The sequence below is a fragment of the Coregonus clupeaformis genome, chromosome 1 (assembly GCF_020615455.1).
Source record: "Coregonus clupeaformis isolate EN_2021a chromosome 1, ASM2061545v1, whole genome shotgun sequence".
Lineage (NCBI taxonomy): Eukaryota > Metazoa > Chordata > Actinopteri > Salmoniformes > Salmonidae > Coregonus > Coregonus clupeaformis.
Genome location: NC_059192.1, coordinates 75,077,839 through 75,100,973, shown reverse-complemented (window position 1 = coordinate 75,100,973; position 23,135 = coordinate 75,077,839). Strand labels below are relative to the sequence as shown.

At 43.8% G+C, this 23,135-nt stretch overlaps 1 protein-coding gene across 5 annotated transcripts in view; it reads right to left on the bottom strand.

The window, feature by feature from the left end:
• Nucleotides 1-23,135, bottom strand: part of LOC121576971 (rho GTPase-activating protein 17) — an 85,970-nt gene that overhangs the window by 15,926 nt on the left and 46,909 nt on the right. For 4 of the 5 annotated variants that reach the window (XM_041890609.2, XM_041890644.2, XM_041890628.1 and 1 more), the window contains exons 4-13: nt 21,122-21,198; nt 20,443-20,554; nt 20,189-20,265; nt 19,962-20,079; nt 18,167-18,235; nt 17,884-17,965; nt 16,609-16,736; nt 7,296-7,407; nt 7,091-7,172; nt 6,537-6,617 (exon numbers count right to left, since the gene is read on the bottom strand). In XM_041890609.2, the coding sequence (XP_041746543.1) occupies nt 6,537-6,617; nt 7,091-7,172; nt 7,296-7,407; nt 16,609-16,736; nt 17,884-17,965; nt 18,167-18,235; nt 19,962-20,079; nt 20,189-20,265; nt 20,443-20,554; nt 21,122-21,198 (938 nt within the window). The remainder of the gene's footprint in view (nt 1-6,536; nt 6,618-7,090; nt 7,173-7,295; nt 7,408-16,608; nt 16,737-17,883; nt 17,966-18,166; nt 18,236-19,961; nt 20,080-20,188; nt 20,266-20,442; nt 20,555-21,121; nt 21,199-23,135) is intronic. The other variant, XM_041890620.2, reaches the window with a different exon arrangement.

Here is a 23,135-nt window from a genome sequence, read left to right as displayed (position 1 = left end):
TCACATCTCAAAATAGGGTTACTTAATGTTAGATCCCTCACTTCAAAGGCAGTCATAGTCAATGAACTAATCACTGATCATAATCTCGATGTGATTGGCCTGACTGAAACATGGCTTAAGCCTGATGAATTTGCTGTGTTAAATGAGGCCTCACCTCCTGGTTACACTAGTGACCATATTCCCCGTGCATCCCGCAAAGGCGGAGGTGTTGCTAACATTTACGATAGCAAATTTCAATTTACAAAAAAAAAATGGCGTTTGCATCTTTTGAGCTTCTAGTCATGAAATCTATGCAGCCTACTCAATCACTTTTTATAGCTACTGTTTACAGGCCTCCTGGGCCATATACAGCGTTCCTCTCTGAGTTTCCTGAATTCCTATCAGACCTTGTAGTCATAGCAGATCATATTCTAATTTTTGGTGATTTTAATATTCACATGGAGAAGTCCACAGACCCACTCCAAAAGTCTTTCGGAGCCATTATCGACTCAGTGGGTTTTGTCCAACATGTCTCTGGACCTACTCACTGCCACAGTCATACTCTGGACCTAGTTTTGTCCCATGGAATAAATGTTGTAGATCTTAATGTTTTTCCACAAAATCCTGGACTATCGGACCACCATTTTATTACATTTGCAATCGCAACAAATAATCTGCTCAGACCCCAACCAAGGAGCATCAAAAGTCGTGCTATAAATTCTCAAACAACACAAAAATTCATTGATGCCCTTCCAGACTCCTTCTGCCTACCCAAGGACGTCAGAGGACAAAAATCAGTTAACCACTTAACTGAGGAACTCAATTTAACCTTGCGCAATACCCTAGATGCAGTTGCACCCCTAAAACGAAAAACATTTGTCATAAGAAACTAGCTCCCTGGTATACAGAAAATACCCGAGCTTTGAAGCAAGCTTCCAGGAAATTGGAACGGAAATGGCGCCACACCAAACTGGAAGTCTTCCGACTAGCTTGGAAAGACAGTACCGTGCAGTACCGAAGAGCCCTCACTGCTGCTCGATCATCCTACTTTTCCAACTTAATTGAGGAAAATAAGAACAATCCAAAATTTATTTTTGATACTGTTGCAAAGCTAACTAAAAAGCAGCATTCCCCAAGAGAGGATGGCTTTCACTTCAGCAGTGATAAATTCATGAACTTCTTTGAGGAAAAGATCATGACCATTAGAAAGCAAATTACGGACTCCTCTTTGAATCTGCGTATTCCTCCAGGGCTTAGCTGTCCTGGATCTGCACAGCTCTGCGAGGGCCTGGGATCGGGAGAGACACTTAAGTGTTTTAGTACTATATCTCTTGACACAATGATGAAAATAATCATGGCCTCTAAACCTTCAAGCTGCATACTGGATCCTATTCCTACTAAACTGCTGAAGGAGCTGCTTCCTGTGCTTGGCCCTCCTATGTTGAACATAATAAACAGCTCTCTATCCACCGGATGTGTACCAAACTCACTAAAAGTGGCAGTGATAAAGCCTCTCTTGAAAAAGCCAAACCTTGACCCGGAAAATATAAAAAAAACTATCGGCCTATATCGAATCTTCCATTCCTCTCAAAAATTTTAGAAAAAGCTGTTGCGCAGCAACTCACTGCCTTTCTGAAGACAAACAATGTATACGAAATGCTTCAGTCTGGTTTTAGACCCCATCATAGCACTGAGACTGCACTTGTGAAGGTGGTAAATGACCTTTTAATGGCGTCAGACCGAGGCTCTGCATCTGTCCTCGTGCTACTAGACCTTAGTGCTGCCTTTGACACCATCGATCACCACATTCTTTTGGAGAGACTGGAAACCCAAATTGGTCTACACGGACAAGTTCTGGCCTGGTTTAGATCCTACCTGTCGGAAAGATATCAGTTTGTCTCTGTGAATGGTCTGTCCTCCGACAAATCAACTGTACATTTCGGTGTTCCTCAAGGTTCCGTTTTAGGACCACTATTGTTTTCACTATATATTTTACCTCTTGGGGATGTTATTCGAAAACATAATGTTAACTTTCACTGCTATGCGGATGACACACAGCTGTACATTTCAATGAAACATGGTGAAGCCCCAAAATTGCCCTCGCTAGAAGCCTGTGTTTCAGACATAAGGAAGTGGATGGCTGAAAACTTTTTACTTTTAAACTCGGACAAAACAGAGATGCTTGTTCTAGGTCCCAAGAAACAAAGAGATCTTCTGTTAAATCTGACAATTCATCTAGATGGTTGTAAAGTCGTCTCAAATAAAACTGTGAAGGACCTCGGTGTTACTCTTGACCCTGATCTCTCTTTTGACGAACATATCAAGACTGTTTCAAGGACAGCTTTTTTCCATCTACGTAACATTGCAAAAATCAGAAATTTTCTGTCCAAAAATGATGCAGAAAAATTAATCCATGCATTTGTTACTTCTAGGTTAGACTACTGCAATGCTCTATTTTCCGGCTACCCGGATAAAGCACTAAATAAACTTCAGTTAGTGCTAAATACGGCTGCTAGAATCCTGACTAGAACCAAGAAATTTGATCATATTACTCCAGTGCTAGCTTCCCTACACTGGCTTCCTGTTAAGGCAAGGGCTGATTTCAAGGTTTTACTGTTAACCTATAAAGCGTTACATGGGCTTGCTCCTACCTATCTTTCCGAGTTGGTCCTGCCGTACATACCAATACGTACGCTACGGTCACAAGACGCAGGCCTCCTAATTGTCCCTAGAATTTCTAAGCAAACAGCGGGAGGCAGGGCTTTCTCCTATAGATCTCCATTTTTATGGAACAGTCTGCCTACCCATGTGAGAGACGCAGACTCGGTCTCAACCTTTAAGTCTTTACTGAAGACTTATCTCTTCAGTAGGTCATATGATTGAGTGTAGTCTGGCCCAGGAGTGTGAAGGTGAACGGAAAGGCTGGAGCAACGAACAGCCCTTGCTGTCTCTGCCGGGCCGGTTCCCCTCTCCACTGGGGTTCTCTGCCTCTAACCCTGTTGCAGGGGCTGAGTCACTGGCTTGCTGGTGCTCTTTCATGCCGTCCCTGGGAGGGGTGCGTCACTTGAGTGGGTTGAGTTACTGACGTGATCTTCCTGTCTGGGTTGGCGCCCCCCCTTGGTTTGTGCTGTGGTGGAGACCTCTGTGGGCTATACTCGGCCTTGTCTCAGGATTGTAAGTTGGTGGTTGGGGATATCCCTCTAGTGGTGCGGGGCTGTGCTTTGGCGGAGTGGGTGGGGTTATATCCTTCCTGTTTGGCCCTGTCCGGGGTTTCTTCGGATGGGGCCACAGTGTCTCCGGACCGCTCCTGTCTCAGCCTCCAGTATTTATGCTGCAGTAGTTTATGTGTCGGGGGCTGGGGTTAGTTGGTTATACCTGGAGTACTTCTCCTGTCTTATCCAGTGTCCTGTGTGAATTTAAGTATGCTCTCTCTAATTCTCTCGTTCTCTCTTTCTCTCTGAGAACCTGAGCCCTAGGACCATACGTCAGGACTACCGGGCATGATGACACCTTGCTGTCCCCAGTCCGCCTGGCCTTGCTGCTATTCCAGTTTCAACTGTTCTGCCTGTGGCTACGAAACCCCTACCTGTCCCAGACCTGCTGTTTTCAACTCTTTAATGATCGGCTATGAAAAGCCAACTGAGAGACCTGAGCCCTAGGACCATACGTCGGGACTACCGGCCGTGGTGACTCCTTGCTGTCCCCAGTCCGCCTGGCCTTGCTGCTATTCCAGTTTCAACTGTTCTGCCTGCGGTTATGGAACCCCTACCTGTCCCAGACCTGCTGTTTTCAACTCTTAATGATCGGCTATGAAAAGCCAACTGAGATTTATTCCTGATTATTATTTGACCATGCTTGTCACTTATGAACATTTTTGAACATCTTGGCATGGTTCTGTTATAATCTCCACCCGGCACAGCCAGAAGAGGACTGGCCACCCCTCATAGCCTGGTTCCTCTCTAGGTTTCTTCCTAGGCTTTCGCCTTTCTAGGGAGTTTTTCCTAGCCACCGTGCTTCTACACCTGCATTACTAGCTGTTTGGGGTTTTAGGCTGGGTTTTAGGCTGGGTTTTTTAGGCTGGGTTTCTGTATGGGTGGTCCTCTGTAGCTCAGCTGGTAGAGCACGGCGCTTGTAACGCCAAGGTAGTGGGTTCGATCCCCGGGACCACCCATACACAAAAAAAAAAAAAAATGTATGCACGCATGACTAAGTCGCTTTGGATAAAAGCGTCTGCTAAATGGCATATTATTCTATGTACAGCACTTCGAGATATTAGCTGATGTAAGAAGGGCTATATAAAATAAAATTGATTGATTGATTGATTGAGATATAGCCCCTGATATGCAACTTTTCAGGGAAGTCAGGAACCAATATACACAATCAGTTAGGAAAGCAAAGGCTAGCTTTTTCAAACAGAAATTTGCATCCTGTAGCACTAACTCCAAAAAGTTTTGGGACACTGTAAAGTCCATGGAGAATAAGAGCACCTCCTCCCAGCTGCACTGAGGCTAGGAAACACTGTCACCACCGATAAATCTACAATAATCGAGAATTTCAACAAGCATTTTGCTACGGCTGGCCATGCTTTTCACCTGGCTCCCACTACCCCGGCCACCAGCTCTGCACCCTCCGCTGCAACTTGCCCATGCCCCCCCCGCTTCTCCTTTACACAAATTCAGACAGCTGATGTTCTGAAAGAGCTAAAAAATCTGGACCCCTACAAATCAGCTGGGCTAGACAATCTGGACCCTTTCTTTCTAAAATTAGCCGCCATTTACTAGCCTGTTCAATCTCTCTTTCATAACGTCTGAGATCCCCAGAGATTGGAAAGCTGCCGCGGTCATCCCCCTCTTCAAAGGGGGTGACACTCTAGATCCAAACTGTTACAGACCTATATCCATCCTGCCCTGCCTTTCGAAAGTTTTTGAAAGCCAAGTTAACAAACAGATCACCGACCATTTCGAATCCCACCGTACCTTCTCCGTTATGCAATCCGGTTTCCGAGCTGGTCATGGGGTGCACCTCAGCCACGCTCAAGGTCCTAAACGATATTATAACCATATCGATAAAAGACAGTACTGCGCAGCCGTCTTCATCGACCTGGCCAAGGCTTTCGACTCTGTCAACCACGCATTCTTATTGGCAGACTAAATATCCTTGGTTTCTCAAATGACTGCCTCGCCTGGTTCACCAACTACTTTTCAGATAGAGTTCAATGTGTCAAATCGGAGGGCCTGTTGTCTGGACCTCTGGCAGTATCTATGGGGGTGCCACAGGGTTCAATTCTCGGGCTGACTCAATTCTCTGTGTATATCAATGATGTCGCTCTTGCTGCTGGTGACGCTCGGATCCACCTCTATGCGGACGACACCATTTTGTATACATCTGGCCCTTCATTGGACACTGTGTTAACAAACCTCCAAACAAGCTTCAACGCCATACAACACTCCTTCCGTAGCCTCCAACTGCTCTTAAACACTAGTAAAACTAAATGCATGCTCTTCAAACCGAACGCTGCTTGCACCCGCCAACCCAACTAGAATCACTACTCTCGGCGGGTCTGACCTAGAGTATGTGGACAACTACAAATACCTAGGTGTCTGGTTAGACTGTAAACTCTCCTTCCAGACTCACATTAAGCATCTCCAATCAAAAGTTAGATCTAGAATCGGCTTCCTATTTCGCAACAAAGTCTCCTTCATTCATGCCCTCGTAAAACTGACTATCCTACTGATCCTTGACTTCGGCGATGTCATTTACAAAATAGCCTCCAACACTCTACTCAGCAAATTGGATGTAGTCTATCACAGTGCCATCCGTTTTGTCACCAAAGGCCCATATACTACCCACCATTGTGACCTGTACGCTCGTTGGCTGGCCCTCACTACATATTCGTCGCCAAACCCACTGGCTCCAGGTCATCTATAAATCACTGCTAGGCAAATCCCTGTCTTATCTTAGCTCACTGGTCACCATAGCAACACCCACCTGTAGTCTGCGCTCCAGCAGGTATATCTCACTGGTCATTCCCAAAGCCAAGACCTCCTTTGGACGCCATTCCTTCCAGTTCTCTGCTGCCAATGACTGGAACGAACTGGCAAAATTCTCTGAAGCTGGAGACACTTATCTCCCTCACTAACTTTAAGCCTCAGTTGTCAGAGCAGCTTACCGATCACTGCACCTGCACACAGCCATTCTGAAATTAGCCCATCCAACTACCTCATCCCCATATTGTTATTTATTTTGCTCATTTGCACCCCAGTATCTCTATTTGCACATCATCTTTTGCACATCATTCCAGTGTTAATACGAAATTGTAACTATGGGCCTATTTATTGCCTTACCTTCATAATTTACTACATTCACACACACTGTATATAGATTTTCTGTTGTATTTTTGACTTTTTGTTTCGTTTACCCCATATGTAACTCTGTGTTGTTGTTTTTATTGCACTGCTTTGCTTTATCTTGGCCAGGTCGCCGTTGTAAATGAGAACTTGTTCTCAACTGGCTTACCTAGTTAAATAAAGGTAAAATAAAAAAAATCTGTAACCCACCTTAGGTTGGCTTTGTTGTTCTTTGGTAGTTGATCACACACAACCCAGAGGGCCTGCAGACGCTTGTCTGGCTCTGAAACACTGGGGAGAGACACAGAGGGACAATCACAGACCTGTTTCATGGTTGCCATAATTTCACTCCTTTTTGACTTTTCATTTCTACAACTTCTCCTTTAGTAAATTTTTTTAAACCCCTTTTTCTCCCCAATTTCGGGATATCCAAATTGGAAGTTACAGTCTTGTCCCATCGCTGCAACTCCCGTACGGACTCGGGAGAGGCGAAGGTCGAGAGCCATGCGTCCTCCGAAACATGACCCTGCCAAGCCGCACTGCTTCTTGACACACTGCTCGCTTAACCCGGAAGCCAGCCGCACCAACATGTCAGAGGATACACCGTACAGCTGGCGACCGAAGTCGCTGGGCCAATTGTGCACCGCCTCATGGTTCTCCCGGTTGCGGCCGGCTGCGATGCAGTGCCTTAGTTCGTAGCGCCACTCGGGAGCCCGAATTGAATGGATGTCTGCTATTGAATGCAGTGTGTGGTGGTGGCTTACCTAGACGCCTGAATCCACTCATCGTAAAGCTGGAAGCTCATCAGAGGTTCAGGCAGTTCTCTCAGGTAAGACTTCAGGGCTCCTGGAATGAAAGGACAGTTATGTGAGCAATGGTCTGACAAACATTTCAGTTACATTACTTGAAAACACTTTCTGAAACATGTATAAAACATTGATAATATGTGAGTGGGGGTTAGGACCGTACCAGCGACAGCGTGGGGGTCCGAGTAGAACTCCTCCAGCTGTGAGGTGGAACAGTCCAGAGCAGCCTTGAGCTTCTTCAGTTTGGAGGTCCCTGCTGCGATCCTGAAGAGGCCCTGGTACAACACACAGACAGGATGGATGACACACAGGAGACATCTACTTTCTGTTGGATTCTAGAACCGTGCCAGCAAACAACACGCATAGCAGTGATAATAAATCAGCAATTATGCTGTAATTCTGACATTTAGTTTTGTAATAATATATATTTATTTTTTTACTCCAGATACAGTGCATTTGGGAAATTATTCAGACCCCTTGACTTTTTACACATTTTGTTACGTTACAGCCTTATTCTAAAATTGATTAAACTTTCCTTTCCCCTCATCAATCTACACACAATACCCCATAATGACAAAGCAAAAACTGGTTTTTAGAAATATTAGCAAATGTATTACAAATAAAAAACCGAAATAACACATTTACGTAAGTATTCAGACCCTTTACTCAGTACTTTGTTTAAGCACATTTGGCAGCGATTACAGCCTCAAGTCTTCTTAGGTATGACACTACAAGCTTGGCACACCTGTATTTGGGGAGTTTCTCCCATTCTTCTCTGCAGATCCTCTCAAGCTCTGTCAGGTTGGGTGGGGAGCGTTGCTGCACAGCTATTTTCAGGTGTCTCCAGAGATGTTCGATCGGGTTCAAGTCCAGGCTCTGGCTGGGCCACTCAAGGACATTCAAAGACTTGTCCCGAAACCACTCCTGCGTTGTCTTGGCTGTGTGCTTAGGGTTTTTGTCCTGTTGGAAGGTGAACCTTTGACCCAGTCTGAGGTCCTGAGCGCTCTGGAGCAGGTTTTCATCAATTATCTTCCCGTACTTTGCACCGTTCATCTTTCCCTCGATCCTGACTAGTCTCCCAGTCCCTGCTGCTGAAAAACATCCCCACAGCATGATGCTGCCACCACCATGCTTCACCGTAGGGATGGTGCCAGGTTTCCTCCAGACGTGACGCTTGTCACGGGGGGGCCAGTATGAAAAATAAAACAATAATGTATGCACTCACTAACTGTAAGTCGCTCTGGATAAGAGTGTCTGCTAAATGACTAAAAATGTAAATGTAAAAAAATTAAATTCAGGCGTAAAGAGTTGAACCTTGGTTTCATCAGACCAGAGAATCTTGTTTCTCATGGTCTGAGAGTCCTTTAGGTGCCTTTTGGCAAACTCCAAGTGGGCTGTCATGTGCCTTTTACTGAGGAGTGGCTTCCGTCAGGCCACTCTACCATAAATGCCTGATAGGTGGAGTGCTGCAGAGATGGTTGTCCTTCTGAAAGGTTCTCCCATCTCCACAGAGGAACTCTGGAGCTCTGTCAGAGTGACCATCGGGTTCTTGGTCACCTCCCTGACCAAGGCCCTTCTCCCCCAATTGCTCAGTTTGGCCGGGCAGCCAGCTATAGGAAGAGTCTTGGTGGTTCCAAACTTCTTCCATTTAAGAATGATGGAGGCCACTTTTTTGGGGTATTTTATTAGGATCCCCATTAGCTGTTGCAAAAGCAGCAGCTACTCTTCCTGGGGTCCACACATAACATGAAACATGACATAACACATAACATTAATAGACTAGAACAGCTCAAGGACAGAACTATATACACAAACTATCTAGGTCAAATCTGACATACCACTGTGATCTTGGGGACCTTCAATGCTGCGGAAATGTTTTGGTACCCTTCCCCAGATCTGTGCCTTGACACAATCCTGTCTCGGAGCTCTACGGACAATTCCTTCAACCTCATGGCTTGGTTTTTTCTCTGACATGCACCGTCAACTGTGGAACCTTATATAGACAGGTGTGTGCCTTTCCAAATCATGTCCAATCAATTGAATTTACCACAGGGGGACTCCAATTAAGCTGTAGAAACATCTCAAGGATGATCAATGGAAACAGGATGCACCTGAGCTCAATTTCGAGTCTCATAGCAAAGGGTCTGAATACTTATGTAAATATGTTTTAATTTTTAATTTATTTAATAAATTAACATTTTCTAAAAACCTGTTTTCGCTTTGTCATTATGGGGTACAGTGCCTTGCAAAAATATTCATCCCCCTTGGTGTTTTTCCTATTTTGTTGCATTACAACCTGTAATTTAAATAGATTTTTATTTGGATTTCATGTAATGGACATACACAAAATAGTCCAAATTGGTGAAGTGAAATGAAAAAAATTACTTGTTTCATAATATTCAAAAAAATAAATTACGGAAAAGTGGTGCGTGCATATGTATTCACCCCCTTTGCTATGAAGCCCCTAAATATGATCTGGTGCAACCAATTACCTACAGAAGTCACATAATTAGTTAAATAAAGTCCACCTGTGTGCAATCTAAGTGTCACATGATCTGAGTATATATACACCTTTTCTGAAAGGCCCCAGAGTCTGCAACACCACTAAGCAAGGGGCACCACCGAGCAAGGGGCACCATGAAGACCAAGGAGCTCTCCAAACAGGTAAGGGACAAAGTTGTGGAGAAGTACAGATCAGTGTTGGGTTATCAAAAAATATAATTAACTTTGAACATCCCACGGAGCACCATTAAATCCATTATCAAAAAATGGAAAGAATATGGAACCACAACAAACCTGCCAAGAGAGGGCCGCCCACCAAAACTCACGGACCAGGCAAGGAGGGCATTAATCAGAGAGGCAACAAAGAGACCAAAGATATCCCTAAAAGAGCTGCAAAGCTCCACAGCGGAGATTGGAGTATCTCTCCATAGGACCACTTTAGGCCGTACACTCCACAGAGCTGGGCTTTACGGAAGAGTGGCCAGAAAAAAGCCATTGCTTAAAGAACAAAAAAAAGCAAACACATTTGGTGTTCGCCAAAAGCCATGGTGGTGGCAGCATCATGCTGTTGGGATGTTTTTCCATTGGCAGGGACTGGGAAACTGGTCAGAATTGAAGGAATGATGGATGGCGCTAAATACAGGGAAATTTGAGGGAAACCTGTGTCAGTCTTCCAGAGATTTGAGAGTGGGACGGAGGTTCACCTTCCAGCAGGACAATGACCCTAAGCATACTGCTAAAGCAACACTTGAGTGGTTTAAGGGGAAACATTTAAATCCCTTGGAATGGCCTAGTCAAAGCCCAGACCTCAATCCAATTGAGAATCTGTGGTATGACTTAAAGATTGTTGTACTTTTGCAAGCCACTGTATTGTGTGTAGATTGATAAGGGATTTATTTAATACATTTTATAATAGGACTGTAATGTAACAAAATGTGGAAAAAGTCCAGGGGTCTGAATACTTTCTGAATGCACTGTACACACTTATACATTCGAACAACAACTTACACACAGACAAAAAATGACTACATCTCCTCTGCCCAGACACGCATGCTCACAGCCCCATCCCTAGTGCCTGCATTATTGTTTGCCACTTGGCCTCAAAATTGTACCAATGTGTTTCTCAGTCACCCATGCTATTTCAAAAATAAAATCATTAGATTTTTCCATTGTGTTAATGAGGGCGGATTTTTAGTATAAGTTTTTTCAAGATGAGTGGTGAGAAGAGAATTGTCCAGCCCATTGGGTATCTCACTACACCCCCATATACAGTGGGGGAAAAAAGTATTTAGTCAGCCACCAATTGTGCAAGTTCTCCCACTTAAAAAGATGAGAGAGGCCTGTAATTTTCATCATAGGTACACGTCAACTATGACAGACAAAATGAGATTTTTTTTCTCCAGAAAATCACATTGTAGGATTTTTAATGAATTTATTTGCAAATTATGGTGGAAAATAAGTATTTGGTCATCTACAAACAAGCAAGATTTCTGGCTCTCACAGACCTGTAACTTCTTCTTTAAGAGGCTCCTCTGTCCTCCACTCGTTACCTGTATTAATGGCACCTGTTTGAACTTGTTATCAGTATAAAAGACACCTGTCCACAACCTCAAACAGTCACACTCCAAACTCCACTATGGCCAAGACCAAAGAGCTGTCAAAGGACACCAGAAACAAAATTGTAGACCTGCACCAGGCTGGGAAGACTGAATCTGCAATAGGTAAGCAGCTTGGTTTGAAGAAATCAACTGTGGGAGCAATTATTAGGAAATGGAAGACATACAAGACCACTGATAATCTCCCTCGATCTGGGGCTCCACGCAAGATCTCACCCCGTGGGGTCAAAATGATCACAAGAACGGTGAGCAAAAATCCCAGAACCACACGGGGGGACCTAGTGAATGACCTGCAGAGAGCTGGGACCAAAGTAACAAAGCCTACCATCAGTAACACACTACGCCGCCAGGGACTCAAATCCTGCAGTGCCAGACGTGTCCCCCCTGCTTAAGCCAGTACATGTCCAGGCCCGTCTGAAGTTTGCTAGAGAGCATTTGGATGATCCAGAAGAGGATTGGGAGAATGTCATATGGTCAGATGAAACCAAAATAGAACTTATTGGTAAAAACTCAACTCGTCGTGTTTGGAGGACAAAGAATGCTGAGTTGCATCCAAAGAACACCATACCTACTGTGAAGCATGGGGGTGGAAACATCATGCTTTGGGGCTGTTTTTCTGCAAAGGGACCAGGACGACTGATCCGTGTAAAGGAAAGAATTAATGGGGCCATGTATCGTGAGATTTTGAGTTAAAACCTCCTTCCATCAGCAAGGGCATTGAAGATGAAACGTGGCTGGGTCTTTCAGCATGACAATGATCCCAAACACACCGCCCGGGCAACGAAGGAGTGGCTTCGTAAGAAGCATTTCAAGGTCCTGGAGTGGCCTAGCCAGTCTCCAGATCTCAACCCCATAGAAAATCTTTGGAGGGAGTTGAAAGTACATGTTGCCCAGCGACAGCTACAAAACATCACTGCTCTAGAGGAGATCTGCATGGAGGAATGGGCCAAAATACCAGCAACAGTGTGTGAAAACCTTGTGAAGACTTACAGAAAACGTTTGACCTGTGTCATTGCCAACAAAGGGTATATAACAAAGTATTGAGAAACTTTAGTTATTGACCAAATACTTATTTTCCACCATAATTTGCAAATAAATTCATAAAAAATCCTACAAATGTGATTTTCAAAATCTCATTTTGTCTGTCATAGTTGACGTGTACCTATGATGAAAATTACAGGCCTCTCTCATCTTTTTAAGTGGGAGAACTTGCACAATTGGTGGCTGACTAAATACTTTTTTCCCCCACTGTACCATGTCTAGAAATATGCAGAGAGATGGATTAAAAGTACAGTTGAAGTCGGAAGTTTACATACACTTAGGTTGGAGTCATTAAAACTCGTTTTTCAACCACTCCACACATTTCTTGTTAACAAACTATATTTTGGCAAGTCGGTTAGGACACCTACTTTGTGCATGAAACAAGTAATTTTTCCAACAATTGTTTACAGACAGATTATTTCACATATAATTCACTGTATCACAATTCCAGTGGGTCAGGAGTTTACATACAGTGAGGGAAAAAAGTATTTGATCCCCTGCTGATTTTGTATGTTTGCCCACTGACAAAGACATGATCAGTCTATAATTTTAATGGTAGGTTTATTTGAACAGTGAGAGACAGAATAACAACAAAAAAACGCATGTCAAAAATGTTATAAATTTATTTGCATTTTAATGAGGGAAATAAGTATTTGACCCCCTCTCAATCAGAAAGATTTCTGGCTCCCAGGTGTCTTTTATACAGGTAACGAGCTGAGATTAGGAGCACACTCTTAAAGGGAGTGCTCCTAATCTCAGTTTGTTACCTGTATAAAAGACACCTGTCCACAGAAGCAATCAATCAGATTCCAAACTCTCCACCATGGCCAAGACCAAAGAGCTCTCCACGGATGTCAGGGACAAGATTGTAGACCTACACAAGGCTGGAATGGGCTACAAGACCATCGCCAAGCAGCTTGGTGAGAAGGTGACAACAGTTGGTGCGATTATTCGCAAATGGAAGAAACACAAAAGATCTGTCAATCTCCCTCAGCCTGGGGCTCCATGCAAGATCTCACCTCGTGGAGTTGCAATGATCATGAGAACGGTGAGGAATCAGCCCAGAACTACATGGGAGGATCTTGTCAATGATCTCAAGGCAGCTGGGACCATAGTCACCAAGAAAACAATTGGTAACACACTACGCCGCGAAGGACTGAAATCCTGCAGCGCCCGCAAGGTCCCCCTGCTCAAGAAAGCAAATATACAGGCCCGTCTGAAGTTTGCCAATGAACATCTGAATGATTCAGAGGAGAACTGGGTGAAAGTGTTGTGGTCAGATGAGACCAAAATCGAGTTCTTTGGCATCAACTCAACTCGCCGTGTTTGGAGGAGGAGGAATGCTGCCTATGACCCCAAGAACACCATCCCCACCGTCAAACATGGAGGTGGAAACATTATGCTTTGGGGGTGTTATTCTGCTAAGGGGACAGGACAACCACACTGCATCAAAGGGACGATGGACGGGGCCATGTACTGTCAAATCTTGGGTGAGAACCACCTTCCCTCAGCCAGGGCATTGAAAATGGGTCGTGGATGGGTATTCCAGCATGACAATGACCCAAAACACACGGCCAAGGCAACAAAGGAGTGGCTCAAGAAGAAGCACATTAAGGTCCTGGAGTGGCCACTGTACACTAAGTTGACTGTGCCTTTAAACAGCTTGGAAAATTCCAGAAAATGATGTCATGGCTTTAGAAGCTTCTGATAGGCTAATTGACATCATTTGAGTCAATTGGAGGTGTACCTGTGGATGTATTTCAAGGCCTACCTTCAAACTCAGTGCCTCTTTGCTTGACATCATGGGAAAATCAAAAGAAATCAGCCAAGACCTCAGAAAAAAATTGTAGACCTCCACAAGTCTGGTTCATCCTTGGGAGCAATTTCCAAACACCTGAAGGTACCACATTCATCTGTACAAACAATAGTACGCAAGTATAAACACCATGGGACCACGCAGCCATCATACCGCTCAGGAAGGAGACGCGTTCTGTCTCCTAGAGATGAACGTACTTTGGTGCGAAAAGTGCAAATCAATCCCAGAACAACAGCAAAGGACCTTGTGAAGATGCTGGAGGAAACAGGTACAAAAGTATCCACAGTAAAACGAGTCCTATATCGACATAACCTGAAAGGTCGCTCAGCAAGGAAGAAGCCACTGCTCCAAAAATGCCATAAAAAAGCCAGACTACGGTTTGCAACTGCACATGGGGACAAAGATCATACTTTTTGGAGAAATGTCCTCTGGTCTGATGAAACATAAAATAGAACTGTTTGGCCATAATGACCATCGTTATGTTTGGAGGAAAAATGGGGATGCTTGCAAGCCGAAGAACACCATCCCAACCGTGAAGCACGGGGGTGGCAGCATCATGCTGTGGGGGTGCTTTGCTGCAGGAGGGACTGATGCACTTCACAAAATAGATGGCATCATGAGGAAGGAAAATTATGTGGATATATTGAAGCAACATCTCAAGACATCAGTCAGGAAGTTAAAGCTTGGTCGCAAATGGGTCTTCCAAATGGACAATGACTCCAAGCATACTTCCAAAGTCGTGGCAAAATGGTTTAAGGACAACAAAGTCAACGTATTGGAGTGGCCATCACAAAGCCCTGACCTCAATCCTATAGAACATTTGTTGGCAGAACTGAAAAGGTGTGTGCGAGCAAGGAGACCTACAAACCTGACTCAGTTACTCCAGCTCTGTCAGGAGGAATGGGCCAAAATTCACCCAACTTATTGTGGGAAGCTTGTGGAAGGCTATCCGAAACGTCTGACCCAAGTTAAACAATTTAAAGGCAATGCTACCAAATACTAATTGAGTGTATGTATACTTCTGACCCACTGGGAATGTGATGAAAGAAATAAAAGGTGAAATAAATAATTCTCTCTACTATTATTCTGACATTTCACATTCTTAAATAAAGTGGTGATCCTAACTGATCTAAGACAGGGAATTTTTACAAGGATTAAATGTCAGGAATTGTGAAAAACTGAGTTTAAATGTAGTTGGCTAAGGTGTATGTAAACTTCCGACTTCAACTGTACGTTTACATTGTAATACTTCTGACAGCCAACTTTCTAGCTCCACCCACAAATTCTGGACTTAATAGCATTTCTTACAAGTGGAAAGAACTCTGAGAACGTCGCAGCAGATTTGAATGTTTTCTGCCCATCTCTTCATGTCTGTAAACATTTCAAAATGTATGGGATCAAATATGTTTATGACCAGTTCTTAAACCTCTTAGATGTAAAGTCCCCTGTTTTGGGGACCCGTGTGGTTCTGGTACTGGTTCCGACTGACATTTTCACTTATATGTGGACACCATAGATCGAAATGGCTTGCATTGAGCGGTAGCCCTGATTCTCACAGACACAAGAGTCTGTCTCTTCTGCCTCTGTGAAGCAGGATGTGAAATCTAACAGCACTTGAAGATGTGATGTCCCGCCTACCATTTCATTCGACTGTCCAGCTTCTGGCTGAACCCTACGTCACAGCCACTAACAACGCATATGTCTGGAATCCTTACATCGTAACGCAGTAGGAGAGAATGGATTTGTCGCTGTAGCACATGCATGGATAGATTTATAGCCAGTAATCTAAAATAATTCATAGATTTTAAACAAAAAACACTGTCATAGACGGACAAGATTAATATGAGATGAAAGGCGAGTTCCTAACGAGCCAAGCTAGAGCTCTTTGAGACGTTCATTTTGATGAAGAGAGACCTTTAGAAAAAATTCAAATTTTCTCTGACACTAAACATACAAATATGTATTTTACAGTTATAAGGAAGGTGACATTTTATAGTTAGTTGTTTTATAAATTGATTATACTATATTTAGAAAAAATATAAGTCAATTCAAGCCTTATTCATACAGGAAATACATCATATAAAATATTTCATATTTTCATTATATTTATACTGTGTACTTGAGCTTGTGTCCTCAAAAGTGACGACACTGCAGCAATTTATAACATTTTTTCCAGAAAGGTGAGATTTGAACCTTTCTTTGAGTATGCAGCATTACTAGTTATTGTTTATAGCCCTCATGATAAATCATTACTTTTGGGGATTACTTAGATTACATTTTCGATTAAATTTAAATGGTTTTAAGTGCATTTTATGTTTCGCGTTTGGGTCCACTTTCCACAAAAAGTTTCTGCATGGGTTCATTTAATTTAATTAATCCTTGTATTATTTAATTCACCCATCCATATTTACTTTTATTTGTCCTCAACTTACTATGATCACCCTCCTTTTCTCCCTTGCTCCCCCTCCCTCCAATGCTTCCCTCCATCCCTCTCTCCCTACCTCCTCCTTCATGCCAGTCTCCAGAAGCATCATGACACAGGCCTCTAAGGGCAGAGCGATCTCTCTGCTACTCCTCTTCAGATGCTCCTCCAGCCCCGTCCCAAACGCTGGCTTCTCCGTCCACGAGTCTGACGGGGGAGAGAGAGAGTGGTAGCACTGTTAGCATGGTGGTAACAAAACTTAAGTTGTTACGGGTCTGCAGCATGAGAGGGCAGTAGGATGACTGTGTGGATGAGGGGTTAGGAGGCCTGTGAATGGTCAACAACATCCCCTCTGGCCAACCATCAGTCACTTCCTCCTCCAATAGAGATATCTGTAAATAATAACCACATGGTCTCCATCCATGGCATGTTGGTGAGTTTCTGTGCACTCAGTGGAAATGAAAGCCCAGGTAGGTCTGATGTGAGCTGTAAGTAGTGTGGAATGTTTGAGTCATCATAAACCACATGCTGGGAGAGAAGGGCTGATTTAGACCACATGTCTTCTCTGTTTACTAGAGAAAACACAGCCTGCAGAACACAGCTTTACAACCACATAGAGGGAAATGGTGAGGAACAGAGAGAGAGAGAGAGAGCCCATACTAAAAAGAGAGTGGAAACACCTAAATTAATGCCTTCCCTGCAATCATTTTCAGTCCTACAGGAACAATAAGCAATGATCTACTTGACATAGCCTGCAAGACACCTTCAGCCATCATTTAGAAATATAAGCAAATACTTCGATTGAGAGATGGTTGATGTGCCACTTTAACATAGTTATAAGTGATTGATGTGGTCTAACAAATAAACAACAAGATGCAAACAGCTGTAGCCTATGCAGGCAGGGTGAAAATGCATAGCCTAGATGGTAACTTAAGACTTCAGCCTGACTCAACATCATCATCATCATCATCATGGTACTAATGGACAGAGTTCCTGTGTCACGCTCAGTTAAACCTTTATGGGCCTGAAGGAAAAAAGAGCCAGGAGAGAGAAATAGAAAGAGGGGTTTTTAGAAGGAGGAGGTGAGGACTGGTCTGTATCTTGCTGTGATTTAGGGGGGAGGGGTAGGATCAAGATGTCCCTAACTAGATTTGTAGTAGTACTGGACACGTATGCGTTTTCCTCCCTCATGGTTAACGAAAGGAATTGGAGTAGGATAACTTCTGGGCAACTTCACCCAGCACAGTGAGAGGGGAACTGGGCTGTTCCCTATGAAACGGATGACTCATCGGAAGCTGTACTGCACCTGGCTATGAGAGGGGGTTTGGGGGGGGGGGGCAGGAGTATAGTGTACCTTGCTGTGCTTGAATGGTTGGCAGGACACTCTCGAGAATAGTCAGAGATTTCCTATGGTAATCGGCTTGGGCCTCTAAGAGCTGGGAACACAACAGAACAGTGGGGGGAGAGAGAGAGAGAGAGAGAGAGAGAGAGAGAGAGAGAAATTGAGAGAAAAAGAGAGAGAGAAAAAGAGAGAGAGAGAGTCAGTCAACAATGAGAGGCAATACAACAAACAAAACAATAAACTGTTCACCAGTCAATCTACAGCTATGAACATTCCCACACACAGACTGATTCACCATTACATAGTAGCGGGCATAGTCCCCTTCCTTTGAGAAGAAATTGTACATGTCTGCAGCCAGTTGGTCCTGAGAGAGAGGAGCAGACAACAGATCATTAGAACCAGATGACAGAGAAGGACCAACTCTCAGGACTTAAAACATTTGATCCATCAACAGTCATTTTACTATAAAAGGGAAATTCCTGCCGGTTTTATTATCGACCTAAACCCATCCACCTCTCTGCTCTCCTTTATATCAAAATCCAATCAATGTATTTCAGGTGGCAGCTCTGTTAGTGTTAGTGCTGGGTAGGGCCATTAAGCCTTCCACAGTGACTCATAAATCTGTCTGCTGTCTGCAGGACCAGGGTTTATTAGCAGTGTAGAGCAGGGCTCAACAGGCCTGGAGCGCAGAGGAAGAAAAACACTGAGGCATGTAGCTTCCTGGAAAGAAGACCTGACACACACCACACCACTAACTCAATACACACACACACACACACACACACACACAATACTATCAGTCTGCAACACACACAGAGAGACAGAGACAGAGAGACAGAGACAGAGAGACAGAGACAGAGAGACAGAGACAGAAACAGAGAGACAGAGACAGAAACAGAGAGCGAGAGACAGAAACAGAGAGACAGAGACAGAAACAGAGACAGAGACAGAGAGACAGAGACAGAAACAGAGAGCGAGAGACAGAAACAGAGAGACAGAGACAGAAACAGAGAGCGAGAGACAGAAACAGAGAGACAGAGACAGAGAGACAGAGACAGAAACAGAGAGACAGAGACAGAGACAGAGAGACAGAGACAGAGAGACAGAGACAGAGAGACAGAGAGAGAGACAGAGACAGAGAGACAGAGACAGAAACAGAGAGACAGAGACAGAAACAGAGAGACAGAGACAGAAACAGAGAGACAGAGACAGAAACAGAGAGACAGAGACAGAAACAGAGAGACAGAGACAGAAACAGAGAGACAGAGACAGAGAGACAGAGACAGAAACAGAGAGCGAGAGACAGAAACAGAGAGACAGAGACAGAAACAGAGAGCGAGAGACAGAAACAGAGAGACAGAGACAGAGAGACAGAGACAGAAACAGAGAGACAGAGACAGAAACAGAGAGACAGAGACAGAAACAGAGAGACAGAGACAGAAACAGAGAGACAGAGACAGAAACAGAGAGCGAGAGACAGAAACAGAGAGACAGAGACAGAAACAGAGAGCGAGAGACAGAGAGACAGAGACAGAGAGACAGAGACAGAGAGACAGAGACAGAGAGACAGAGACAGAGAGACAGAGACAGAAACAGAGAGACAGAGACAGAGAGACAGAGACAGAGAGACAGAGACAGAAACAGAGAGACAGAGACAGAAACAGAGAGACAGAGACAGAAACAGAGAGACAGAGACAGAAACAGAGAGACAGAGACAGAAACAGAGAGCGAGAGACAGAAACAGAGAGACAGAGACAGAAACAGAGAGCGAGAGACAGAAACAGAGAGACAGAGACAGAAACAGAGAGCGAGAGACAGAAACAGAGAGCGAGAGAGAGAGGCACACACACAGCTGACTGGGCATTCCTTCTTCCTAAATCAAACAGCCATGACTCCGCTGGGTGCGGAATGTCCACTTCTGTCCTTACCTTACCTTCTCCTGTCAAAACTTTCAATTTTCACTTCCTCTTCTGCTCCTGTAAGCAACTACCATTCATTTCGGATTGAGGCCTGTGATTTATCCTAATTAATTTAGCAGAATGTCAGACAAACTTTTAACTGTGGGGTGATTTATCAATTTAAGGCCTTACCTTGCACAGTTCCATTTTGTTCATAGCTTCATCCACCTCCTCTTTGAGCAGGTCTGCCTTGGCCGTCAGTGCTTGAGTGTTTGTTCCTGAGATTATCGACTTGGTTGCCTGCAACCACCTGGAAGAGGTAGACCACAGAACAGGTTAGAACGTTGTTATAAAACTTTAAAACATGTTATAAGCACAATATAAATGTTAATAATGGCGATAGATGTACATGGGCTCACCTCGCTCTGGCAGAATCGTAGTCCAGAACTAGCCTGGCTAGCTGCTTCCTCTGTTTCAGGATGTTGGGAATGTCCACCTGAGAATGTGGATGGATCACACGTCTGTTGAGAACGTATGGCGCTTTTCCAAATACACATTGAATACATATTGACTCAATTATTTGTGATGAGTAAGAATGTTTTTGACTAATATATTGGATACTCTTGAGACAGGTTTGGATGGAATAAGGCACTCGATATCGCCTCCTCCTCACCTCTGCTAGCTGGTTGAGGGGGTCTAGCACATCTTTCTCTATCTGGACCTCGTGCTGCAGCAGCTCTGACGCCAGCCTGTTCTCTGCCTCCCCGCACACCTCCATCATCTTCCTGTCAGGAGGAGACACACACACACAGGTCAAAGGGCTTTCAGACCCCACAGGAAGAGCCATCGGGGTCAGAAGTCACACCATTCCTGTCCTTCAAAATAATGACTGATAACTGCAGAGGGTCATCTCAGTCGCCTTTGGCAATACCTTCCAAATTCATCATTCCACATCCAAAATACATCATATTAAATATTGGCAAGTTGTCAAATGAGATAGATTCACTTCCTCCTAAAAGCAGACAGTAAATCACTGGGTAGTTTCTAGATCCTCTAGTCTGAGTGCCTGTCTGTTTCTGTCACTGTCTTACTATGCGAACAAGGCAACAATGTAGCTAGTGTTGTTAAATGGAGAATCAGTCTGGCAAACATCCTCATTATGTGGATAGACACATCCACACTAGACACTTTCTGATCCTCCACAAAAACAAGAAATGACTGAAAAGACAGTTGATAATAATTAAGTCCGTTTGTTAGCCACATATTCTCCATCTCTCTAGGGTTCATCTGTTCCATATAACCACAGTGTCAGACAGATTGGTTGTCTAACCCGTCAATTCACCCTCACTCACCCAATCAGAGACTCCTCTCCCAGCTGACTGCCTCCGTCCACCATGGCTTGAGACAGCGCTGTCAGAGGAAGCTTTTTCTGTGAGGTGTGTTGAGAGAGAGAGAGAGAGAGAGAGAGAGAGAGAGAGAGAGAGAGAGAGAGAGAGAGAGAGAGAGAGAGAGAGAGAGAGAGAGAGAGAGAGAGAGAGAGAGAGAGAGAGAGAGACATCTATTAAATACCAACTGAGGGACCAACAATTTACTAAGTCAACAAGAGGTTTCTAGTGCTTTCCTTTTGAGGGTTTATCAATGGAAAGTCCATATCCATTGTCATTAAGTTAGACAATATATGTAAAAAAAAATATATATATATACACACACACAGTTGAAGTCGGAAGTTTACATACACTTAGGTTGAAGTCATTAAAACTCATTTTTCAACCACTCCACACATTTATTTTTAACAAACTATAGTTTTGGCAAGTCGGTTAGGACATCTACTTTGTGCATGACACAAGTAATTTTTCCAACAATTGTTTACAGACAGATTATTTCACTTATAATTAACTGTATCACAATTCCAGTGGGTCAGGCATTAGAAGCTTCTGATAGGCTAATTGACATCATTTGAGTCAATTGGAGGTGTACCCGTGGATGTATTTCAAGGCCTACCTTCAAACTCAGTGCCTCTTTGCTTGACATCATTTGAAAATGAAAAGAAATCAGCCAAGACCTCAGAAAAATAATTGTAGACCTCCACAAGTCTGGTTCATCCTTGGGAGCAATTTCCAAACGCCTGAAGGTACCACGTTCATCTGTACAAACAATAGTACGCAAGTATAAACACCATGGGACCACGCAGCCGTCATACCGCTCAGGAAGGAGACGCGGTCTGTCTCCTAGAGATGAGCGTACTTTGGTGCGAAAAGTGCAAATCAATCCCAGAACAGCAGCAAAGGACCTTGTGAAGATGCTGGAGGAAACAGGTACAAAAGTATCTATATCCACAGTAAAACGAGTCCTATATTGACATAACCTGAAAGGCCGCTCAGCAAGGAAGAAGCCACTGCTCCAAAACCGCCATAAAAAAGCCAGACTACGGTTTGCAACTGCACATGGGGACAAAGACCGTACTTTTTAGAGAAATGTACTCTGGTCTGATGATACAAAAATATAACTGTTTGGCCATAATGACCATCGTTATGTTTGGAGGAAAATGGGGAAGGCTTGCAAGCTGAAGAACACCATCCCAACCTTGAAGCACGGGGTGGCAGCATCATGCTGTGGGGGTGCTTTGCTGCAGGAAGGACTGGTGCACTTCACAAAATAGATGGCATCATGAGGAAGGAAAATTATGTGGATATATTGAAGCAACATCTCAAGACATCAGTCAAGAAGTTAAAGCTTGGTCGCAAATGGGTCTTCCAAATGGACAATGACCCCAAGCATACTTCCAAAGTTGTGGCTAAATGGCTTAAGGACAACACAGTCAACGTATTGGAGTGGCCATCACAAAGCCCTGACCTCAATCCTATAGAACATTTGTGGGCAGAACTGAAAAAGCGTGTGCGAGCAAGGAGGCCTACAAACCTGACTCAGTTACACCAGCTCTGTCAGGAGGAATGGGCCAAAATTCACCCAACTTATTGTGGGAAGCTTGTGGAAGGCTACCCAAAACGTTTGACCCAAGTTAAACAATTTAAAGGCAATGCTACCAAATACTAATTGAGTGTATGTAAACTTCTGACCCACTGGGAATGTGATGAAAGAAATAAAAGCTGAAATAAATCATTCTCTACTATTATTCTGACATTCTTAAAATTAAGTGGTGATCCTAACTGAACTAAGACAGGGAATTTTTACTAGGATTAAATGTCAGGAATCGTGAAAAACTGAGTTTAAATGTATTTGGCTAAGGTGTATGTAAATTTCCGACTTCAACTGTATATTTGTCCTCCGAAGAGGGACGGGTTAATACAAAAATAAATAAAAATGAGACAATATAGAACGGTAAAAAGAATGACGTTACTGTTATTG